The sequence below is a fragment of the Mesoplodon mirus genome, assembly GCF_964341445.2.
Source record: "Mesoplodon mirus genome assembly, chromosome: 12".
NCBI classification, from domain to species: Eukaryota; Metazoa; Chordata; class Mammalia; order Artiodactyla; family Ziphiidae; genus Mesoplodon; species Mesoplodon mirus.
This window is the reverse complement of record NC_138988.1, coordinates 48,991,599-49,013,564: the sequence shown is the minus strand read 5'-3', so window position 1 is coordinate 49,013,564 and position 21,966 is coordinate 48,991,599. Positions and strand designations below refer to the sequence as shown.

The window sequence follows — 21,966 nt, the reverse complement described above, 5'->3', positions numbered from 1 at the left end:
ACATTTTTTTTTTCACTGTCAGCTGGACCTGGGCCTCTGAGGATTTCCAGCAGCTGTGATCCTTGAACTGAGTCAGGGAGTTCTCTAATCTCTGTGGGGCCAACAGGCACATGGTTTGACAGTGCTGTTGGCTGAGGTTAGTGGTTTAGTCTGTGGTTGTGAAATGTACACCTCTACGGGTACATATTTGTATTTTGTTGGTTCAAAAAGGATTTAAAGTTGTTTACAAGAGTACTTAAAAACTATAACACGATAGCATACATTTAAAATAAGGATAAGGAAATAAAAGAACAAAGCGGGACGTTAAGGACCTAAATGAAGCTGGGAATGGTGCTAAAAATTCAAGTCATAAAGACCTGCTGTGGGTTTTCATGCTGGAGTAACTGGGGGCACTGAGCCTTGAACATTGGCCTTTTTAACACTGTGTTCTGGGAACTGACATACTCAGACATCTTCCCACTAGCGAGCACAGGACATGAACACGTAAAGTACACATATGTGCACATGCTCTCGCCCCCTTCCACTCCCCTTCCTACGTAGTTTCTCAAAGGAGTTAGCTTGGAGTTGAGAATCAAAATTCTTCAGACTATTAAAATTTCCTGTTTTATATTTATGGACATAGATAGAGATGCATTTAACATACAGTTTACATTAAACAATATAACATTTTTAAATGATGTTTTAAAATTGATGTTATAGAAACTAATATTTTCTTATCAATCTACTTATAATATGGTACAAAATCTTTACTTAAGGCAATATGCTTCACCAGAGTGAAATGGACTGAAAATATTACTGTTGGCCACATGAACCCTAAGCAATAGGTATAGATAAGTATACTTAATTGGAGTCCAAAGTCACTAAATGTTAAAAGTGCTCTCTGGAGCTTCTCTTTTCAGAATAGTAAACAGTATTAATATGAATGCTGACATATACTAAGGACAGTCAAAGAAGAAGCTTGTCAGGGCCAGACCATCTGAAGAGTTATATAGGCTTTTATAAATGTTTCCTTGATCTAATCCATATATTCACATGTAACCTTCTGATTTTGATTTGCTTTTCTGTGTGGGGTTCCCTATTATAGTGAGGTATTTCTCATAAATCATATAAATTTCTCAGCCTAGAGTTGAAATACCAAACTGGCATGCAGAGAAGAGGTAGTAACAATTGTGTGACCCTGCACATTCAGTGACATTTTGCAAAACATTTTAAGTAGCGAAAAGATAGCAGACATAGTAGGGTTACTGGAACAAAATTTTTCATATCAATAGTGATTGTGGCAGAGATTGGCCAGACCACACGGAAAAAGCCACAGTGCCTTATTTCTGCAGACCAGGGTGTGGGAAAAGAGGTAATGATACTGCCTATCTCTCGGGGCTGGTGTGCGGATCAAATGAAATGAATGATTCCTGTGGCAGTGCTTTGGGAATGCTGAAGATCTACGTGGGTCTAAGGTGGTGTTACTGTTTTTGGCACAGGAAAAACGTCAGTCTGAATATTTGAAGATCACTCAAGAAAAAGAACAGCAAGAATCTTTGGCCTTGGAAGAGTTAGAGCTGCAGAAGAAGGCAATCCTCACAGAGAGCGAAAACAAACTTTGGGACCTTCAGCAAGAAGCAGAGACTTACAGAACTGTAAGTTTAAATACTCTTCAGGTTCCACAGCTGTGGAACTGCTTGTATAGGAAAACTGTTGTTATATCCGCAGTCGATATAAGGTTGTAGAGAAGCTTTTGTTTTAGATTTACATATACCTGCACTCCATTCATTGTTAGGTAGTAAGAGCTGTTCATGGGAGTGGTTTTGATGTCTGCTACATGGTGCTCCTGACCTGCCTTTAGTTGGCTGTATTTCTGTCAGCCACTTGCTCTGATTCTTTGCCCTCAGGCTGTGCAGCATCTTAGTTCCACTGCTTACTCACCTTTCATCTTTAGGAAGTGGCCTCATTTTGTATGCAGCACTTGCCCTGGCACCTTCCTGCCTGTTCAGCTTCATCTCGTGCCACGCCCTGGACATAATTCATTCTCTGTTTATATCACAGTTTAGTTACCTCATTGCTCTACTTTGACATTTAACTTTTCCCCAATTTTCCCATATTAAAAATAGTCCTATGGTGAGCATGTTAGTATATATATCTCCGTGTGCACATTTTTAAGGCCCTCTGTCCTTCCCCTGAACAGTGTATGAAATGTTCGACCTATTTTGAATATACTGACTGATGTTATTTAGACTTTTTAGCCTTTTTGCTCTGATTTAGACAGTGACACAGTCACACTTCTTACCTCTATTTCTAAACTATTTTATTTTCCCACTTCCAACATTTCTGTAAGGTGGCGTGGTAGAGAGGAATGGGTACTCAGGAGGCCTAGATCTTTCACTTACTAACTTTGTGAATTAATTATACCTTAATTTCCTTACCTGTCACCTGAAGAGATTGATATTTGGTAATTTCTTAAGACCTTTCCAGCTTTGACATTCCTTGGCTCTGCCTTACATTCCTTACAATGCCTTGACATTCCTTAGCTCTTTTCCTTTCAGTCGAGATTGATATTTTCATGAGATAATCATTTTACTATTACTTTTTGTAAATTACTTTGGTAAAATTTGTGTAAGTTCCTTCTTTTGAAAAATATCTTCTAAGTAATAATTTTTGGGGTAAGAGCCAGATACCTTATTTTTCTTCCAGAATTAAGTTTTGAAAGTAATGGAATACTATTATAGGCCTTTTAAAAAAACAGAAAAATATACTCATCTTTCTACCAGCAGTTACTGTTATCTACGTTATGATTTATTTCTTTTTCACTATCCATTCAGAATATTCTTGAAAAAACAGGTAGTTGAAATAGTTACCCAAATAGGTAGAAAGAATCTGGAATTGTGAGTTGTGTAAAAAATAGAATCTTTGGGGCTTCCCTGGTGGCGCAGTGGTTGAGAGTCCGCCTGCTGATGCAGGGGACACGGGTTCGTGTCCCGGTCTGGGAAGATCCCACATGCTGCAGAGCGGCTAGGCCTGTGAGCCATGGTCGCTGAGCCTGTGTGTCCAGAGCCTGTGCTCCACAACGGGAGAGGCCACAACAGTGAGAGCCCTGCGTACCGCAAAAAAAAAAAAAAAAAAAAATAGAATCTTTTCTTTATTATATGATTCGTTTAGGAATTGAGCACAGATTCTTTGTCCTTTCTGGTGTTTGGTAAGATATGTAAAGTTGTTTATCTCAATTTTAATCTTTAAGTAGGTGTAGACATCATGTCATATATATCATTGCTAACAAATATGTACTTTAAGAAAAACACATCTGTTTTCATTAACAGAGAATTCTTGAATTAGAAAGTTCTTTGGAAAAAAGCTTGCAAGAAAATAAAAATCAATCCGAAGATTTAACTATTCATTTGGAAGCTGAAAAAAATAAGCACAATAAAGAAATTACAGTCATGGTTGAAAAACACAAGACAGAATTGGAAAGTCTGCAGCATCAGCAGGATAACCTTTGGACTGAAAAACTCCAAGTCTTAAAGCAACAGCATCAGACTGAAATGGAAAAACTTCGAGAAAAGTTTGAACAAGAAAAAGTAACATTGTTTAATGACAGAGAGGTTCTCTTTCAGGCCCACATAGAAGAGATGAATGAAAAGACTTTAGAAAAGCTTGATGTGAAGCAAACAGAATTGGAATCACTATCGTCTGAACTGTCAGAAGTATTAAAAGCCCGTGACAAGCTAGAAGAAGAACTTTCTGTACTAAAGGATCAAGCAGATAGAGTGAAGCGGGAATTAGAGGCCAAGCTGGATGAACAGAAAAGTCATCAGCAGCAACAGGTTGACAGCATCATTAAAGAACAAGAGCTGTCTATCCAGAGAACTGAGAAGGCGTTAAAAGACGAAATTAACCAACTTGGGCTTCTTCTGAAGGAAAAGGACAAGCATTTAAAAGAGCATCAGGCTCACGTGGAGAATTTAGAGGCAGATCTTAAAAGGTCTGAAGGGGAACTCCAGCAGGTGTCTGCTAAGCTGGAGCTCTTTCAGTCACTGCAGAACACCATGCATGAGCAGGTAGAAACATATGAGGAGCAGTTGGCCCAGTTGCAGCAGAAGTTGTTAGATTCGGAAACAAACAGAATTCTTCTTACCAAACAGGTAGCTGAAGTTGACACTCAAAAGAAAGATGTTTGTGCTGAGTTAGATGCTCACAAAATCAAGGTACAGGACTTAATGCAGCAACTTGAAAAACAGAATAGTGAAATGGAAGAAAAAGTAAAATCTTTAACCCAACACTATGAGTCCCAACTTAAAGATAATATAGAGCAGGAACAGACAAAGCAACTCTTAATGGAAAAGGAAAATGTAATTTTACAAATGAGAGAAGGACAGAGCAAAGAAATTGAAATACTCAAACAGAAGTTATCAGCCAAGGAGGACAGTATTCGTGTTTTGCAAGAGGAGTATGAAACCAAATTTAAAAATCAAGAGAAAAAGATAGAAAAAATTAAGCAGAAAGCAAAGGAGATGCAAGAAACATTAAAGAAGAAACTGTTGGATCAGGAAGCCAAACTTAAGAAAGAGCTCGAAAATACTGCTCTGGAGCTCAGTCAGAAAGAAAAACAGTTCAATGCCAAAATTTTGGAAATGGCACAGGCTAACTCAGCTGGAATCAATGATGCAGTGTCAAGATTGGAGACAAACCAAAAGGAGCAAATAGAAAGTCTTACTGAGGTGCACAGGAGAGAACTCAATGATGTCATAGCAGTCTGGGAGCAGAAACTTAACCAGCAAGCTGAAGAACTTCAGGAAAAACATGAAATCCAGTTACAGGAAAAAGAACAAGAGGTAGCAGAACTGAAGCAAAAGGTCCTCATATTTGGGTGTGAAAAAGAAGAGATGAACAAGGAAATGGCATGGCTGAAGGAAGAGGGTGCTAAGCAGGATACAGTGCTGAAGGAATTACAGGAACAGTTAAACCAGAAGGCTGCTCACATGGTTTCTGTCTCACAGAATGAAGCTAAACTGAAAGCTGAACTTGAAAAGCTGGAGGTTGACCTGAATCACTCTCTGAAGGAAAATACTTTTCTTCAAGAGCATGTAGCTGAACTGAAGATGCTGGCAGAAAAAGATAAGCTTAAGGTCTCTGAGTTGACTGAGAAGCTGAAAACCACAGATGAAGAATTCCAGAGTTTGAAATCTTCACATGACAGAACTAAGAAAAGCCTAGAAGACAAAAGCTTAGAATTCAAAAAACTGTCCGAGGAGCTAGCAGTTCAGCTGGACATTTACTCCAAGAAAACGGAAGCCTTATTACGAGCTAAAACAAGTGAGCTCATCAACATTAGTAGCAGTAAAATTAATGCCATTCTCTCTAGGGTCTCCCATTGTCAACATGACACAACAAAAATTAAGGAGGCACTACTAAGTAAAACTTGCAAAGTTTCTGAATTAGAAGCACAACTGAGACAGCTAACAGAAGAGCAGTACACACTAAATAGTTCTTTACAACATGCTACACATCAGTTGGAAGAAAAAGAAAGTCAGATTAAGAGCATGAAGGCCGATATTGAAGGTCTTGTGACAGAAAAAGAAGCCTTACAGAAGGAAGGAGGAAATCAGCAACAGGCTGCCTCAGAAAAGGAGTCTTGCATCACTCAGTTGAAGAAGGAGTTATCAGAAAACATCAATGCTGTCACTTCGATGAAAGAAGAGCTTAAAGAAAAAAAAGCTGAGATCAGTAGTCTTAGTAAACAACTAACTGATATGAGCGCTCAACTTCAGAATAGCATCAGCCTAACTGAAAAAGAAGCAGCCATTTCATCACTAAGTAAGCAACGTGATGAAGCGCAACAGGAATTGCTGGATCAGGTGCGAGATTTATCTTTGAAAGTTGAAACTCTGAGTAAGGAGAAAACTTCTGCTCTTGAACAGGCCAACAAATTCTCAGAATGGAAGAAGAAAGCACAGTCAAGATTTACACAATATCAAAATACTAGTAAAGAATTGCAGATGCAGCTTGAGTTAAAAACAAAGGAAACCAGTGAAAAGGATGAGCAGATAACTTTATTGAAGGAGGACCTTGATCAGCAAAAGAAGAGAATTGAGTATTTAAAGGGGGAAGTAGAAGATAAGAAGAGCAAGATGGAGAAAAAGGAACGCAATTTACAGACTGAGTTAAAAACTCAAACAGCAAGAATTGTGGAATTAGAGGAGCATGTTACTCAGAAAACGATTGAAATTGAGTCCTTAAATGAAGTTCTTAAAAATTACAATCAACAAAAGGATATCGAACGGAAAGAAATGATTCAGAAACTTCAACACATTCAAGAGTTAGGAGAAGAAAAGGACAACAGGGTTAAAGAGGCTGAAGAAAAAGTCTTAAGCCTTGAAAAGCAAGCATCTTCCATGAAATCTGAACTTGAATCTACGAAGAAAGAATTGGAACATGTGAATTCAGTTGTGAAAAGCAAAGAAGAGGAGTTAAAGGCATTGGAAGATAGACTTGAGTTAGAAGGTGCTGCAAAATTAGGGGAACTGAAGAAAAAAGCTGAACAAAAAATTGCTGCCATCAAGAAGCAGTTGTTATCTCAAATGGAAGAGAAAGAACAGCAGTATAGAAGAGACAGAGAAAGCCATCTGAGTGAACTAAATACAAAATTGCAGGAAAGAGAGAAAGAAATTCATGTCTTGGAAGAAAAACTTAAGTTGGTGGGAAGTTCACCGCAATCAGAAACATCAGTTGCACCCAGATCGGCAGAAAATGAGGCAGCACGTACTGAGCAAGAAGAAGCAGAATCCCCAGGCTGTGTGCAGAAGGCATGTGAAGAAAAAATCCGTGTTTTACGAAGAAATTTAATTGAAAAGGAAAAGCTATCGCAGAAGCTAGAGCAGGAAAAAGAAGACACAATTTCTTCTCATTCTGAAATGCAGTGCAAATACCAGGAGCTCTTAATAAAGATAGAACAGGCTGAAGCAAAGCAACACGAGGATCAGGTGATGATAAAGCATCTTCAAGAAGAACTTGAAGAAAAAAACAAGTACTCCTTGTTGGTATCCCATCATGTGGAAGAAGAGGGAAGTAAAAATAACATAGGGGCAAAGCAGAACTTGGAGAATGTGGTTGATGGTGTCCAGAAAGCCCTCCAGGAGAAGGACTTGACCTGTCAGATCTTGGAGCAAAAGATAAAAGAGCTGGATTCCTGCTTATTGAGAGAGAGGGAAGGACATAGAGTTGAAATTGAAGCATTGACCTCAAAACTTGAAAGAGTACAGGCTCTACAACAACAGATGGATGGAAAAAGTAAACCCATGGAAGTTTTGGAAGAAAGTGCTGAAGAAAAGTCCAAATCTCATGTGGTCCAACCCAGCTTGCTTAGTAACATGGAGGCTGAGCACAATGACCTGGAGTTTAAATTGGCAGGGGCGGAGCAGGAGAAGCAGAAGCTGAGCCAGGAGGTGGTTAAACTGCAGAAAGATCTTCGAATGTTGCGGAAGGAACATCAGCAAGAACTGGATATAATAAAGAAAGAGTATGAACAAGAAATGGAAGAGAAAATCAAGTAAGTTTTTTTCAGTATGAATATTTTTAAGACAGTCCTCCTTAATGAAATCTCTCTTTTTTTTGTCTAATACAGTTAAGTTTCACAACCTAAATTTGTTAGTATCGAACATAAATATAATAAGTTAAATACCGAAGAGAAATAAAAACAATTTAAGGCAAGAGGCAGTGTTATTCCATGTCAGTTTAAGGGGAAAAAAACCTTTTCTTGCCTATGAGATCATGGTTATTAGGTACATGTCCCAGTAATTATTTTAAAAATTATTTTTATATTTTTATTATATAATATAGATGTGTATGTTGAAAAATTTTAAGTCGAAAGTAAAAATTCTCAAATCATCAGGACCATTCCCTAGAGTTAATAATAGTTTACTTACCCTTCCAGAAGTTTTCTGTGCCTGGAGATGCACAGGCACACGCACACGCACGTGGATACACACTCCCTTAAAAATGGTTGATATTGCTGAGGTCGTACTATATACACTGTCGTGAAGACCAGGTAACTCTTTACAGCTTGTTTGTTGTATGACAGCAGTTAGCTCTTCATATTTTTGGTACTCAGACAGGAGCAGGAAGATCTTGAGTTGAAGCACAATTCCACACTAAAACAGCTGATGAGGGAGTTTCATACACAGCTGGCACAAAAGGAACAGGAGCTGGAAATGACCATAAAAGAGACCATTGGTAAGTAAACTTTTAAATTCAATTAAAAAACAAATCAGAATCAGCAGAGACTGTTTATAATTTAAGCTTATTCTTTTCACACTGTGCTAAGTGCTTAAAGTAATTATAAAGTGGAGAAAAAAATGATTCTTGCCCAAGAAAGTTCTCTGATGGGAAACTGTGCTGCCTGAAAGTGGCTTGCCTGTCAGAGGGGAGGAGCAGGTGGAAGAACCTGAAAGCATTACCTGATTAATTACCTAACGAAGACACTTCTGCTCCGTGAGAAGGGTACATTTGGTCAATTTGATCAATTGATTTTAATCAAATTTAATTTGGAACAAGGGTTCTTACAGAAATTGGGATACAGATATTAATTCTTACCTAATGTATTTTCTTGTATTTGTCCATTTTTTATTTATTAGATAAAGCCCAGGAAGTGGAGGCTGAACTTTTGGAAAGCCATCAAGAGGAGACAAATCAGTTATATAAAAAAATTGTAGAGAAAGAAGATGATCTAAAAAGAACAGCCAAAAGATATGAAGAAATCCTTGATGTACCTTATTTTCTCTCTCTTGAAATTTAGCTGTAATAGATTTCATGGTAGTGCTAAAGAAGATTGGCTGTCAGATTTCCTGGTTTTTCTAGTGTAGAGGGTTTTTTTTTGGGGGGGGAGTCAATATTATTCAAATTAGTATTTCTCTACTGTTTGCAGATTTATAAGGAGTCTAATTGATTTCTGCTAGGATTGTAATTTTCTGATCAGTTTCTGCTAACCAGGCATATAGGCCACTTGAAACAACAGTGAGTTAGTAAGGGGAAGAATGAATTCTCTTCTATTCTATGTCTTTCTCCCAAATTCAGACCAAATTGTGAGAGCACCAGACTAAGAATGGAGAGCCTGTGCTTGGGACAGGTAGTGTGTGTATGAGCTTTAGCTGGGAACTTTCCAAGAGGGCCAGTTAACTTTATTTAATCCCTACCCAATTTGCATAGGTTTTGTTGCTCTCAAGGGAGTAAAAAAGATAGGAAAAAAAAAAAAAGGAATACATCAGCCAAATCTTTTATATGTAGTTTGGAAGCTAAATTCAATGTACTTATTCTTCTAGTGGTGGATTAGTATTGTCATTTTTGTGTATGAAGATAAGCCATGAATGCTAGTGAGTATTTGGACTGCAGAACATTTTTGAACGTAAAGCAGTGTAAATTATTCTTTGCTGGATTGTGGATTCTTTTTTTATTATTATTTTTTTTTAGTTTTGGCTGAGTTGGGTCTTCGTTGCTGCGCGCAGGCTTCCTCTAGTTGCGGCAAGCAGGGGCTACTCTTCGTTGCGGTGTGCAGGCTTCTTATTGCGTTGGCTTTTCTTGTTGCAGAGCACGGGCCCTAGGCGCTCGGGCTTCAGTAGCTGTGGCACGTGGACTTCAGTAGTTGTGGCTCGTGGGCTCTAGAGCGCAGGCTCAGTAGTTGTGGTGCATGGGCTTAGTTGCTCCGCGGCTTGTGGGATCCTTCCGGACCAGGGCTCGAACCCGTGTCCCCTGCATTGGCAAGCAGATTCTTAACCACTGCACCACCAGGGAAGCCCCGCAAATTCCTTAGTTACTGCAAGCCTTATTTCACTATGTGCTAAAAACCAGTTGATGATTAGGAATGCATAAATTAGAGAATCATGCCTCAGCTGACTATGGCAGCAGTAGAAGTCTGAGCCAGGAACAGATTCTAGTAGTAATTATTTTATTTTATTTTTTAAAGTCTTATTTATTTATTTATTTTTGGCTGCATTGGGTCTTCTTTGCTGTGTGCGGGCTTTCTCTAGTTATGGTGAGCAGGGGCTACTCTTCGTTGCGGTGCGTGGGCTATTCTTGGCTGCAGTGCATGGGCTTCTCATTGCGGTGGCTTCTCTTGTGGCGGAGCACAAGCTCTAGGTGCGGGGGCTTCAGTAGTTATAGCACATGAGCTCAGTAGTTGTGGCTCGCAGGCTCTAGAGCGCAGGCTCAGTAGTTGTGGCACACGGATTTAGTTGCCCCGTGGCATGTGGGATCTTCCTGGACCAGGGCTTGAACCCATGTCCCCTGCATTGGCAGGCGGATTCCTAACCACTGCACCACCAGGGAAGTCCCAATTATTGTAAATGTATTTGAAAAAGCTGAAATTACCTGATAGATGAATATAAATGTTACCTTCGTGTAATTTTTGAGCTTTAGACCTCACTGTGAAAGAAAATTTGAACGATTTCACATTTTCCTATACTTACCTAGAGTATATTATGTGAAGCTTTAAAAAATACTGTTGTTTCTTGAATGCTTAGAGAATGTTGGGATTGGAAGATACATTACGGCTAGTTTAGGTTCATCTTCTATTTTTGTGTTTTTTTTGTGTGGCAGAAGCAGGAGAGTGAGTTTAGCATAGTCAAATGATTTCCCTAAAACTACACATGGCGAGTGGTGGAGCACTGATTCTTCGTTAGCTTCGTATATTTTATAAAGGCTTCTCCCTAAGGAAAGAACTTGGATAGTTAAGTCAGGGAGCTTTGTTCGCAGGGGATAAACTGTGTCACGGCTGTAGTGTTCCCTTTTGTGAACTACTTCTGTCTCTGAATGTGTGTATATGGGGGTGTGGAGGTAGCACACAGTACACTTTCCAAGGTCACAACAAGCCTCTGTAGGTGGAGGGGTGAGTGAACAGGGAGACAGGTAGCAATTAATCTCTGGTATGGTTCCTCCTGGAAGATCTGCTGTTGATTAGAAAATAAATGGTCCTCCCAGCTTCAGGCTTGGAGTAAGTAGAACAAGTGGGCAGGAAGTGGAGGGTGGGCCAGAGGACTCAGGTGGACTCTTCCCCAGGCCCCTTCCTGCGCCTTAGACCAGCACTGTCCATTAGAAATACAATGCAAGCCACAAACGGGATTTAAGATTTTCTGGTATTCACATTAAAAAAAAAAAAAAGAATCAGCTGACTTTAATTTTGATAATAATGTTAGCTGACCCGTTATATCCAAGACATTATCATTGCAAGATGTAGTCAATATAAAAATGATACATGTATTAATTCTCTGAGATTCAGTGTGCTTCTGGGTTGGCAGCCTGTCTCAGTTTGGATTAGTCACATTTCAAGTGCTTATAGCCAGAGTACAGGGTGGCCAGTGATTAAATCAGCAGCCCCCATCCAAACACCCCCAATACATACTCTGTCTTGAAGAGTTTTTTTAAAACAGCATGTATTGCTAAAAGCAATATTACCAATTCTAGGTAAACACCATATTGCTTTGATTCTGAGACATATTCTCTTACCATTCTCCCATTTAAAATTTTCCAGAATTGGAGTTTTATATGGATTTGTATGTATTATGTAATACTTTTTTTCCCTCTGAAAAAGCTGTTATCAAATTGATGATTTGTCTTAATGATGACATTGTAGAATGCTATCTTTTTCTCATCCATTAAAATAATTCCATGATTTGTTAATAGCAAAGTGGAGCACAGAGACATTTTCGTTTTCTTGCTTTCACTGTCTTAGCTCACATTCTTACTGTTGCTTGGAGGAAACTGAGAACTTTGTCATCCTCGATTCACGCCTCCCGTCTTCCTCAGCCCCTCACACATCCACATCCACACACTTTTTAGGACATGAAATCTGCTGTCTTCCCTGATTTCCTAGGCAGAGAAGTCACCTTTCTCCCTTTAATTGTGGATCTCCAGCACATTCTCCAACATGTAACAGACTCTCAGCTGTAGTGTTTCATTGACTCCCATTGCCCGTTCCTCTCTTAACTCCACCGCTTCTGCCATGGTCTAGGCTGCCGTATTCCATTTGGTCTGGCCTACTGTATTAATTTCCTGCCTGGTCTCCTTGCTCTTGTTTTTTTTTCCCCGTAAAGTATTCGTCTCTTCCTGTCAGAGTTATTGTCTATCTGGAAACAAAAGTGGGATCATATCCCTTCCCCTGAACACCTGCAGTGGCTTCCCTTGTCCCGGTGCCCCCATCCTCTGGGTCAGTCTGTGGTCTAGCTGAGCTCAGCTTTAGCTCCTTCTTCCCTGTATTTCACCTCTGCTCAGGCTTTTCCTGGTGCTTCAAGAGTACATTCTCACACTTCATGAGTTAGTGCAGCTGTTGTCATCTCTTTTGGCAGTTTTCTTTAAAAGTTTTAAATTTATCTTGTATTCAGAAAAAAACATTTGAATCAAATGTATTCCTTGGTTTAAAGATCAAAATAATATTAAAAAAAGGTATACTTGGAGAATGGTCTTATCATGAGAATTGCATCCAAACTTTTCTCTGTATTCTACACCCTGTTCCCCTTCTCCCTCCACAGGTAACCATTAGTTTCTTATGTAATAATATTCCCGTATTTCCTTATGCAAACAGAAACAAAAATGAAATATATTCTTGTTTTTTCCCTGTCCTACCCCAGAGTTAGCTTTTTGAATATGCTTTTCTGCATCATATTGTTTTCACTTAGTTTTTTTGAAACCCCTTAAAATAGAATTAATTGCACCTGTCTTCCTTTGGTACTTTATTACTTCACTTATGACATGTTACTTTTGTCATACATACATATGTGTGTAGGAATGTATTAATGTATCTGTCCTCTCCTCTAGAATATTAGCATCTTGTAGGCAGGGATCTTGCTGTTCATCTCTAGTCTTGAGGACCTAGCCAAATGCTTGGCACACACTAGACACTTGGTAAATTTTTTTTTTTTTTTTGCCGTACGCGGGCCTCTCACTGCTGTGGCCTCTCCCGTTGCGGAGCACAGGCTCCGGATGCGCAGGCTCAGCGGCCATGGCTCACGGGCCCAGCCGCTCTGCGGCATGTGGGATCTTCCCGGACCAGGGCACGAACCCGTGTCCCCTGCATCGGCAGGCGGACTCTCAACCACTGTGCCACCAGGGAAGCCCAACACTTGGTAAATTTGAAGGAAGTGACGCCTGGTAGGGCAAAGGGAGCATTCATTCGGGGAGAGGGGCTGGTGACATCTGAAAGGAGTTGAGTCTCACAAGTAAGGGAGCTGACTGCCTTCGTCCCAACCTCAGAGCAGTGTCACTGGGAGAGAGTAGCTCTTACAGCTACATTAGATACAAAACTGGTTTCTTTTTGACATTTACTGTATTTTAGTGATTTGGTTTTGGCATAATAGTCTTTAAAACATAATTTCCATGTATGTGCATAAATATTCAGTTTAGTTTTTCTTACTGTTTTTACTTCAGAGCAAGCAGTATTGCTTTCTTTCCCCCTTCAAGAAGACAGAAAGCTTTTACAAAGGAAATTATAGAACTGTTTCTTAAATTAGAAACAACACATCAAGGATTCTTTTCCAATTCTTAGAGGGCTTGCTTTCTATTGGTATCTCCCAGCTGTCAAAGGCAATGTCAGACATAGCTGATTGTCACATCAGAATCTGGACCTAACTGAATAAGTAGCTGTAAGAGGTGATCCTTTCAAACAAGGCTAGACCACATTGACACAGACATCCACACAGGATATGTGATGGTAGAATAAAAACAGTTAGTAAACCAGGATTGCAGGCAGTTACAGATTTACAGTAGTTTCTGATCAGTGGTGTTTTAGGGTGGAGGCTGGGTTAGAGTACCTTGGGCAGATGTTGAAGGAGGCTATTTACAAGAGACCCCTGCTTTACTTATGTTGAGAGAAGGGGTTCGTTCTTTTTTAGTTGGTCTAAGTTTCATGACAAGTGGTATTTAAAGTTAGATTTTTGAGGTGTCTTGTGGTTTGTTGCTTTATTTTGTGCCTTGGGGCCTGTTTTTGTTTTTGAGAATGATGTTTCTTGGTTCTGGCAAGTCAGCATCTGTTAAATCAGATAGCCGCTTGTGGCTGTTTTCCTGTTTAGTCTCTTACTCAGCAAGCACTTGTCCTGTCTTCATTACTCAAATCTGATCAATATTCCAATGTCAAATGTTCTTTTAGCACAAAGGTTATTGCAAGATTTATAAGAGCAAGGAGAGGTCTGGACTGCTTTGTACAACAAATGATGGCAATTATCAAGACAAATGAAAAAATTTAAGGGTGGGCAACAGCCTTTTACCAGGGCAGTCAGAACAGAAGAGAGAATGATTTGTATGCCAAATTTTATAAAAAGGATTTCTGAACCAGTAAATCATGTATTACTTTTGCAGCCTTGTCTGTTTTCTGCAAAGTTCAGGGCAAATGGATACATTACGTTAGTTACCAATACATTGGACAGTAATTTTTTTTCAAAAATAGATTTTAGTTGAACATTTTACTCCAAAGAACCACTGGTATGGTTTGCAGGCAGATGTGAAGGGGACGTACAGGTTTGCTAACTAGGACAAAGAACCATCTTGATTTGTGCAGCCCTTCCCAAGGGGCTGAGAAAAAACCTCCACAACTTCTTGTGATCAGTAAGTTGCCAGCTGGTTGAGCAGTGCTGTGCATAAAACTAGTTTATATTGGATATTTTCTAGAAATCAAATCCTAGTGTAGAAAAGGCCAAAGTCTTAAAACAGAGATTCTATTTTACAGTTTTGTCACAACGCTGTTATACACCTAAGTGTTGCTTAAACCTTGGAACCCTAGTTTAAGGGGAAAGAAACAGCTTGATGAGCTTTATGGGGTGGGGGCAGGAGGACTGAGGGTGGGAAAAGTCATCCTAGGAAGAGTGAGCAGCTTTTAAAAGGGCTTAGAGTTAAAAGTGGGGCATGATGAGGGAAGGTGTTTAGAGCACAGTAATGAATTACAGTAAAAACAGTGGTTTGTGTTTCCAAAAATGTGTAGGTGTTGGTTTCTCCTACAAAGGTAGTTTTCTCTAGATCATGTTGCCTCTTTACTGCATTCTTTTTGATATGTTTGTTAATATTTTTTTTATTCTAAAGGCTCATGAAGAAGAAATGACTGCAAAAGTAAGAGATCTACAGACTCAACTTGAGGAGCTGCAGAAGAAATACCAGCAAAGGCTAGAGCAGGAGGAGAACCCTGGCAATGATAAAGTGAGGGGAACTGGACTTGGCTCCATACGTTCCTTGAAAACATTGTCGTTTTCACTGGCTTGCCTACTAACATACCTTCCTACCTCATCTAATCCTAACAAAAGCCTTTCAAGAGGGAGATTCCTGCCTCTCTTTTTTTTTTTTTTTTCTGTACGCGGGCCTCTCACTGTTGTGGCCTCTCCCGTTGCGGAGCACAGACTCCAGAAGCGCAGGCTCAGCGGCCATGGCTCACGGGCCTAGCCGCTCCGCGGCATGTGGGATCTTCCCGGACCGGGGCACAAACCCGCGTCGCCTGCATCGGCAGGCGGACTCTCAACCACTGCGCCACCAGGGAAGCCCCTGCCTCTCTTTTATAGACAGTGAAACTGAGGTTCAAAGAGGTTAAATAAAATGTTGAAGCTCACACAGTAAATATTCTATTGGGAATATAAACCCAATCTTCCAGACTTCAGAGCCTAGGGCGTTTCTGTGATACCAGTGCTTCTCAGTCTTTCCCGTGGAAAGAACAGCAGAGGAGAGTTAACCTCATAGCCCTGGGGCAGAGCCAAAAATGGTCCATAGAAAGTATGATAATTTTAGATTTTTATATTTTGTGCTAAGAATTCATATAAATTTTACATTCTCTATAACAGCAGTCCCCAACCTTTTTGGCACCAGGGGCTGGTTTTGTGGAAGACAGTTTTTCCACGGACCAGGGGGTGGGGTGGGGGGAGGATGGTTCAGGCGGTAACGTGAGTGATGGGGAGCGGCAGATGAAGCTTTGCTTCCTCACCTCCTGCTGTGAGGCCTGGTTCCTAAGAGGCCGTGGACCGGTCCACGGCCCGGGGGTTGGGGGACCCCTGCTCTATAATATATCCTTATTTGTAGTCACATAAAAATGTTTTTAGTTGTATACCTTTGAGAAGAACAATGTCTCCTTTTCTCCTTGGTTAATGGACCAGTTGTAGATGCAGTGGGATTATTTTGGAAAATTGCACTGAATTCAGAGAGATCTGGCACTCCATATCTAGGCTTTTTTTTTTTTCTTTCTGTTTTTAATAATCCCGATCTTTAAGTAAAAATGATGCTATGAGAGGCCATGTTTACCTTTTGGCTTCCTGTCCTGCTGGACACCCCAACAAGGGCACACCCGCAGGGCTTGTGGGCCCCCATTCAAGAATCTGGGCAGTGTACCGTTGTACGTCTAAAATGTTCTCACTCATTCCAGTATGGTCTTCATAGCTCTGTCATGAGGGTCTTGGGAAAGGTGGACACATTCATGGCTTCATCCTTTAGTTATAGAGGATTCATTACAGAAGTCGGTGACCAGATAGCAATTTTCTAGACAACCAATTACATGGATCACTTTTCCAAAATGGAGAGAAGAGGACTTTATAAAAGGCTTGCTATGCTGTGCTGCTTGGTACATATATCTTGATTATTAGCAACGAGCAAAGCTGAGTAGACTCTTTCTCTCTTTACTAGCTACTAAGTTCTATTGTTTTAGTTTTCTTTGTTTTTTTTTTTTGCCATTTGCTCACAATATCAACATACTTGGTTCTGTTAAATGTTGCTTCCTATGAGCCAAATAAGCGTATTCTACTCTGTAACATGTTGTTTTCCTTAGTATCAAATTAAGTATTAATATTGCATAAAGTGGCACTGAGGCCTGTGTCAAGATGCCATCGAGTATTGAAACATTATGAAATTAATATTCAGGAGGTCTTTTGAGTCCTTTACCTTGTAGCATAAGAAAGGAGAAACTATCCTTAACTTTTATTTCTACTCTAAAAAATATTTTTCTATTTTATTCTTTATGAATTTTTATTCTTTTCCTTTTTGAGCATCTTTCGGTGCTTCTGAGATATCTTGAACTACATGTCAGTGTTGAGTTCAATGAAAAATAATTTGTAATTATTGTGTAGAGTGGATTCCCAGAAATGGTCCTTTAGAATTTTCCTTAAAGGGCCCATATGCTATAAATAGATGTTAATATGTTTAATCTTTTCAAATTGTACAAATAATAGATGAATACATTCTTGTTAAAAAAAAAGAAATCAGATAATACAGAAGTATATAGATAAACCCTTCCTGGTGGATACCTCCTTTTCCCAAGTGGTAATCATTGTTAGGAGTTTGGTGGGTGACCTTCCAGTCATTTTTCTTTGTGTTTACCTATTTTATGTATATTTACATTTTAATAGTTTGTATACCAACATAGACCAGGTTTAAAAGCAAATATTTAAAGTTGTCTCAAATCTAACCACTCTCTTAAGACTGTAACACTAAATTTTTGTTTCCTTGTAATTTCATATTGTTCCATTTTATTATTTCTTGTAGATTTTATTATATGCACTAATTTTTTTTTTCTTTTCCATTTTTAGGTAACAATTATGGAGCTACAGGTAAGACTAGTTTTTCATTGAATTTGAGTGAAGGTAGTCTATTTTCAGGAGCGTTCTGTACTTTAGGTTAAAACATAAAGAGACTTGTTCTCAGGAGAAATTTACCAAGCAGTATAGAAATGTGTCCAGGCAATGATGAAACCCATATGCATCTCAGATCTGACTTCTTGTTCTTTCAGACACAACTAGCACAGAAGACTACTCTAATCAGTGATTCAAAGTTGAAAGAGCAAGAGTTCAGAGAACAGGTACAGGTCTAATTGGTGCCTTTTATTTTGAGATGACTTCCTTGATTTCTGTTAGTATGTTCTTGGAACTCATTTAGCTAGTTTTTTAAAAAGTGGATTTAATACTCATTTATTAATTGACTTTGCAATCTGTCTTACACAGGAAATTTTATTCCCAAACCTGAAGGTGCTAGAGCATGTCTTTATAAATTTGTGATCACGTATATTTAAACAAGAACATTTGCATTCATATTATCTAGTTACAGAACATTCCATCACCCCCAAAAGGAAACCCCATACCCATTAAGCTGTCACTCCCTATTACCTCCTCCCCCCAGCCTCTCACAACCACAAATCTGCTTTTTGTGTCTGTGGATTTACCTATTCTGAGTATTTTATATAAATAGAATCATATTAATACATGAGCTTTTTATTTATTTATTATTATTATTTTTTTGCAGTACGTGGGCCTCTCACTGTTGTGGCCTCTCCCATCGCGGAGCACGGGCTCTGGACCCGCAGGCTCAGCGGCCATGGCTCACGGGCCTAGCCGCTCCAGGGCATGTGGGATCTTCCCGGATCAGGGCACGAACCCGTGTCCCCTGCATCGGCAGGTGGACTCTCAACCGCTGTGCCACCAGGGAAGCCCAGTACATGAGCTTTTTAATCTGACTTCTTTCACCTAGCATGATGTTTTTAAGGTTCATCCATGTTGCAGCATATATCAGTACTTCACTCCTTTTTATGGCAGAGTAATATTTCATTGTATAGATATACCACATTTTGTTAACTTATTCATCAGTTGTTGTATGTTTGGGTTGTTTCTACCTTCTGCCTATTGTGAATAGTGCTGCTAGGAACATTGTTTACAAGTTTTTGTTTGAATAACTGTTTCCTTTTTTGGGTTATGTACTCAGGAGTGGGATTGCTAGATCATATGGTAATTATATGTTTAGCCCTTTGAAGACCCATCAAACGGTTTTACATTGTGGACACCATTTTACATTCTGACCACAAAGTATAAGAATTTCAAGGGCTTCCCTGGTGGCACAGTGGTTGAGAGTCTGCCTGCCAATGCAGGGGACACGGGTTCGTTTCCTGGTCCGGGAAGATCCCACATGCTGCGGAGCTGCTAGGCCCGTGAGCCATGGCCACTGAGCCTGCATGTCCAGAGCCTGTGCTCCACAACAGGAGAGGCCACAACAGTGAGAGGCCCGTGTACCACAAAAAAAAAAAAAAAAAAGAATTTCAACTTCTCCACATCTTCCCCAGCAAGTGTTTTGATTATAACTATCCTAGTTGGTATGAAGTGATATCTCATTATGGTTGTAATTTGTACTTCCCTAGTGACTAATGATGTTGAGCATCTTATTATTTATATATCTTCTTTGGAGCAATGTCCTTTGCTCATTTTTAAGTTGGGTCATTTGTTTTTTGTTGTTGTTGAATTGTAAATGTACTTTATATATTCTGGATATAAGTCCCTCATTAGATATATTTGCAAATATTTTCTCCTATTCTGTGGGTTGTCTTTTCAGTTTCTTGATAATGTCCTTTGAGGCACAAACATTTTATATGTTTTTTCTTTCGTTGTCTCTGATTTTGGTGTCATATCTAAGAAACCATATGTATTAAATTTTTTTTGCCTATATCCTGTATTCAGCATTAAGAAAATCTAGTGGCTACAGCAGTCTTTTTCTTACATATGATTTCCATATGAATCTTATGATTGGAATATTTGTTATTTTTAGATTCACAATTTAGAAGACCGTTTGAAGGAATATGAAAAGAATGTATATGCAACAACTGTGGGGACACCTTACAAAGGTAGGAATGATCTCTCATCATGTTATCTATGGTTATCTTGTATTGGTGGACTTCTGGATGATTTTCATTTTTGTCTTTGCTAATCTCATTCTTTACAAGGAATATATTTTATCTTTGTAATTCACCAGTAACAACTAGTTTTATGGAAAGAATGGTAGTAATCTAAAACAAAATTAATGCGTATTTGTTGTAAAAAAAAAATGCTGCCATGTTTAAGTGAAACTGCAAGTTCCCACTTCATTCTCCACTCTCCAGCTGAACCTGGTTTACAATTTACATATATATTTTTCCAGACTCTTCTGTGTGTATCCAGACATTTATGTAAACCACTACATGTACCCATACAAACTCAGAGTTACATATTTTAGATGCTTCTGTTTTTTACTATTACAATAATGCTGTAATTGCTATTTTTAAACTAGGATTAAAGGAGAAAATAATTTATTTCAAGGTGAGGAAGGATGATTTGGAAGTATTACTCTGTTGACTTAAGTTATGTATGCCACTTACAAAGGATTCTAAAGATGAGCTTGAGTCTTTCTGAATAACAATTTCCCATTCTCAATTTCACTGCCTCACTGCATTAAGAATAGTTTTATTTTGCTAAATGTTTTGTAAACCTTTCTGCTTTTTCATGGAAGGCACTGGGGCATGAATCTAAGCCATTTCACATTCTTTTGTGTTTTTGAAAGCTCTTGTTGTGAAATAACATAAGACATTATACAGTTTTTAATTAAACAAGGACTTTCTTTGATTCTTTCCAAAACACACTTCAAAAAGAAGAGAAAACCAACTTGGGAGTTTCCTATGGCTCATTGCAGAGAAAATTCCTGCTACAAAGACTGTTTGCCATAGCTAAGTCAACATATGTGATTCTTAGCATACAACTGCCAAATTAGTGCCCAGCCATGCATAGGGAGTAGTATTGATTCTTTTTTCTTTTAGTTTCAACTTAAGAATTTCATACTTAATTTTCCTTTTTTCTCAAACTGTAAAATGAACACATATGTACAGTTTTTTAAATAACTGACACATATATAATACTGTCAGGAACTGTTATAAAACACATTTTGTCTATCAACTCATCTAATCCTGTCAACAATCCAAGCAGTCTGTTTGAATTTGCACATTAATCTCTTTGCTATGGTTTTAGATGTTTCTTGGTGCAGAAGGCTTTTCAGATTACCTAGTGTGCCATACTTCTGGAAGTGGATGCAAGTATAGACTTCACATAATGCATAATTATGAATTCATTCAAATTAAAGTTTGTCACAGTGTGACTTCATATACCTGAACTGTATTTATTCTTTATTTTTAGATTGAAATGGAGCTTGATTAATAGCTGAACTGTAAATTTTATGACAGTCTTTTTAAGATGTTGAATCAAAGTATCTGAAAACCACTATATTGGCATTATTATTTCATGCATTTTCAAGTTATTTTATCTACCTTGTGTTTCAGAACTGTTCAGAAAACTTGATTTAAACTTCAGTGCTTTCAGGTTTGGAATATTAGAAAATCTAGAATACTATTCTGAGTTACTAAACTCTTAAACAAAATAAAAATGATTGTTCATTTTAGTCATTGTAGGATATCTGAAGCCAACCACATAATATTTAGGAAAGAGATACCAGTTCTGAGGAATCTTTGTATTCCCTAGGTCTAGTCTTTTTAAATTGCCATGCCAGAAAGATGAAGAAGTTTGAGGATGGGGGGAATGTGAGAAATAAAATTGCTATAATAATTCTTGTTTTCTCTTCCAAGGGAAAAATACCAACTGGAATGCTTAATGTATATGTAATGTAATGCAGTACAATACTTACAATATAATACAATTAATACAAGAGTGATGCCTCTCTCTTTGTTCCTTTGATTGTCTTTTAGTTTGTCTTTTTCTAAGTAATAAGTAGCTTATCTGGTTTTGTCTTTACAGTTTGGTCTGTTTTTTTTATTTGACAGGTGGCAATTTGTACCATACTAATGTCTCGCTCTTTGGAGAACCTACCGAGTTTGAGTATTTGCGAAAAGTGCTTTTTGAGTATATGATGGGTCGTGAGACTAAGGTATAAATCATGTCTGGTGATTTGGCATGTGGTTTAATTTAAAAGGAAATATGTCCCATTTTTAATACACATATTGATGTTGTATGTTTACTATTAGCAGACCATACATGCTGATAGTAGGCAATAGGTAATTGTGTTATTGCTCTTTGTTTGCAAAAGTGAATTGGCAGATCTTGCTTATATTTGTTACATTTATAAAATATTAATTTAGAAAATACTGGTGGATGATGCTAAAAAATAAAAATCAAAATTTCATTAACTTAATACTTTGTGAAGCATGTGACTACTTTTTTGACTTCAAATCTTAAA

General features: G+C 38.5%; 1 protein-coding gene across 5 annotated transcripts in view; it reads left to right on the top strand.

Moving 5' to 3' along the window:
* GOLGA4 (golgin A4) overlaps positions 1-21,966 on the top strand; it is a 111,986-nt gene that overhangs the window by 74,535 nt on the left and 15,485 nt on the right. For all 5 annotated transcript variants that reach the window (XM_082639861.1, XM_082639860.1, XM_082639859.1 and 2 more), the window contains 9 exons: positions 1,479-1,634; positions 3,309-7,534; positions 8,096-8,217; positions 8,619-8,749; positions 15,043-15,156; positions 17,520-17,540; positions 17,720-17,788; positions 19,519-19,594; positions 21,554-21,657. In XM_082639861.1, coding sequence (XP_082495987.1) covers positions 1,479-1,634; positions 3,309-7,534; positions 8,096-8,217; positions 8,619-8,749; positions 15,043-15,156; positions 17,520-17,540; positions 17,720-17,788; positions 19,519-19,594; positions 21,554-21,657 — 5,019 coding nt within the window. The remainder of the gene's footprint in view (positions 1-1,478; positions 1,635-3,308; positions 7,535-8,095; positions 8,218-8,618; positions 8,750-15,042; positions 15,157-17,519; positions 17,541-17,719; positions 17,789-19,518; positions 19,595-21,553; positions 21,658-21,966) is intronic.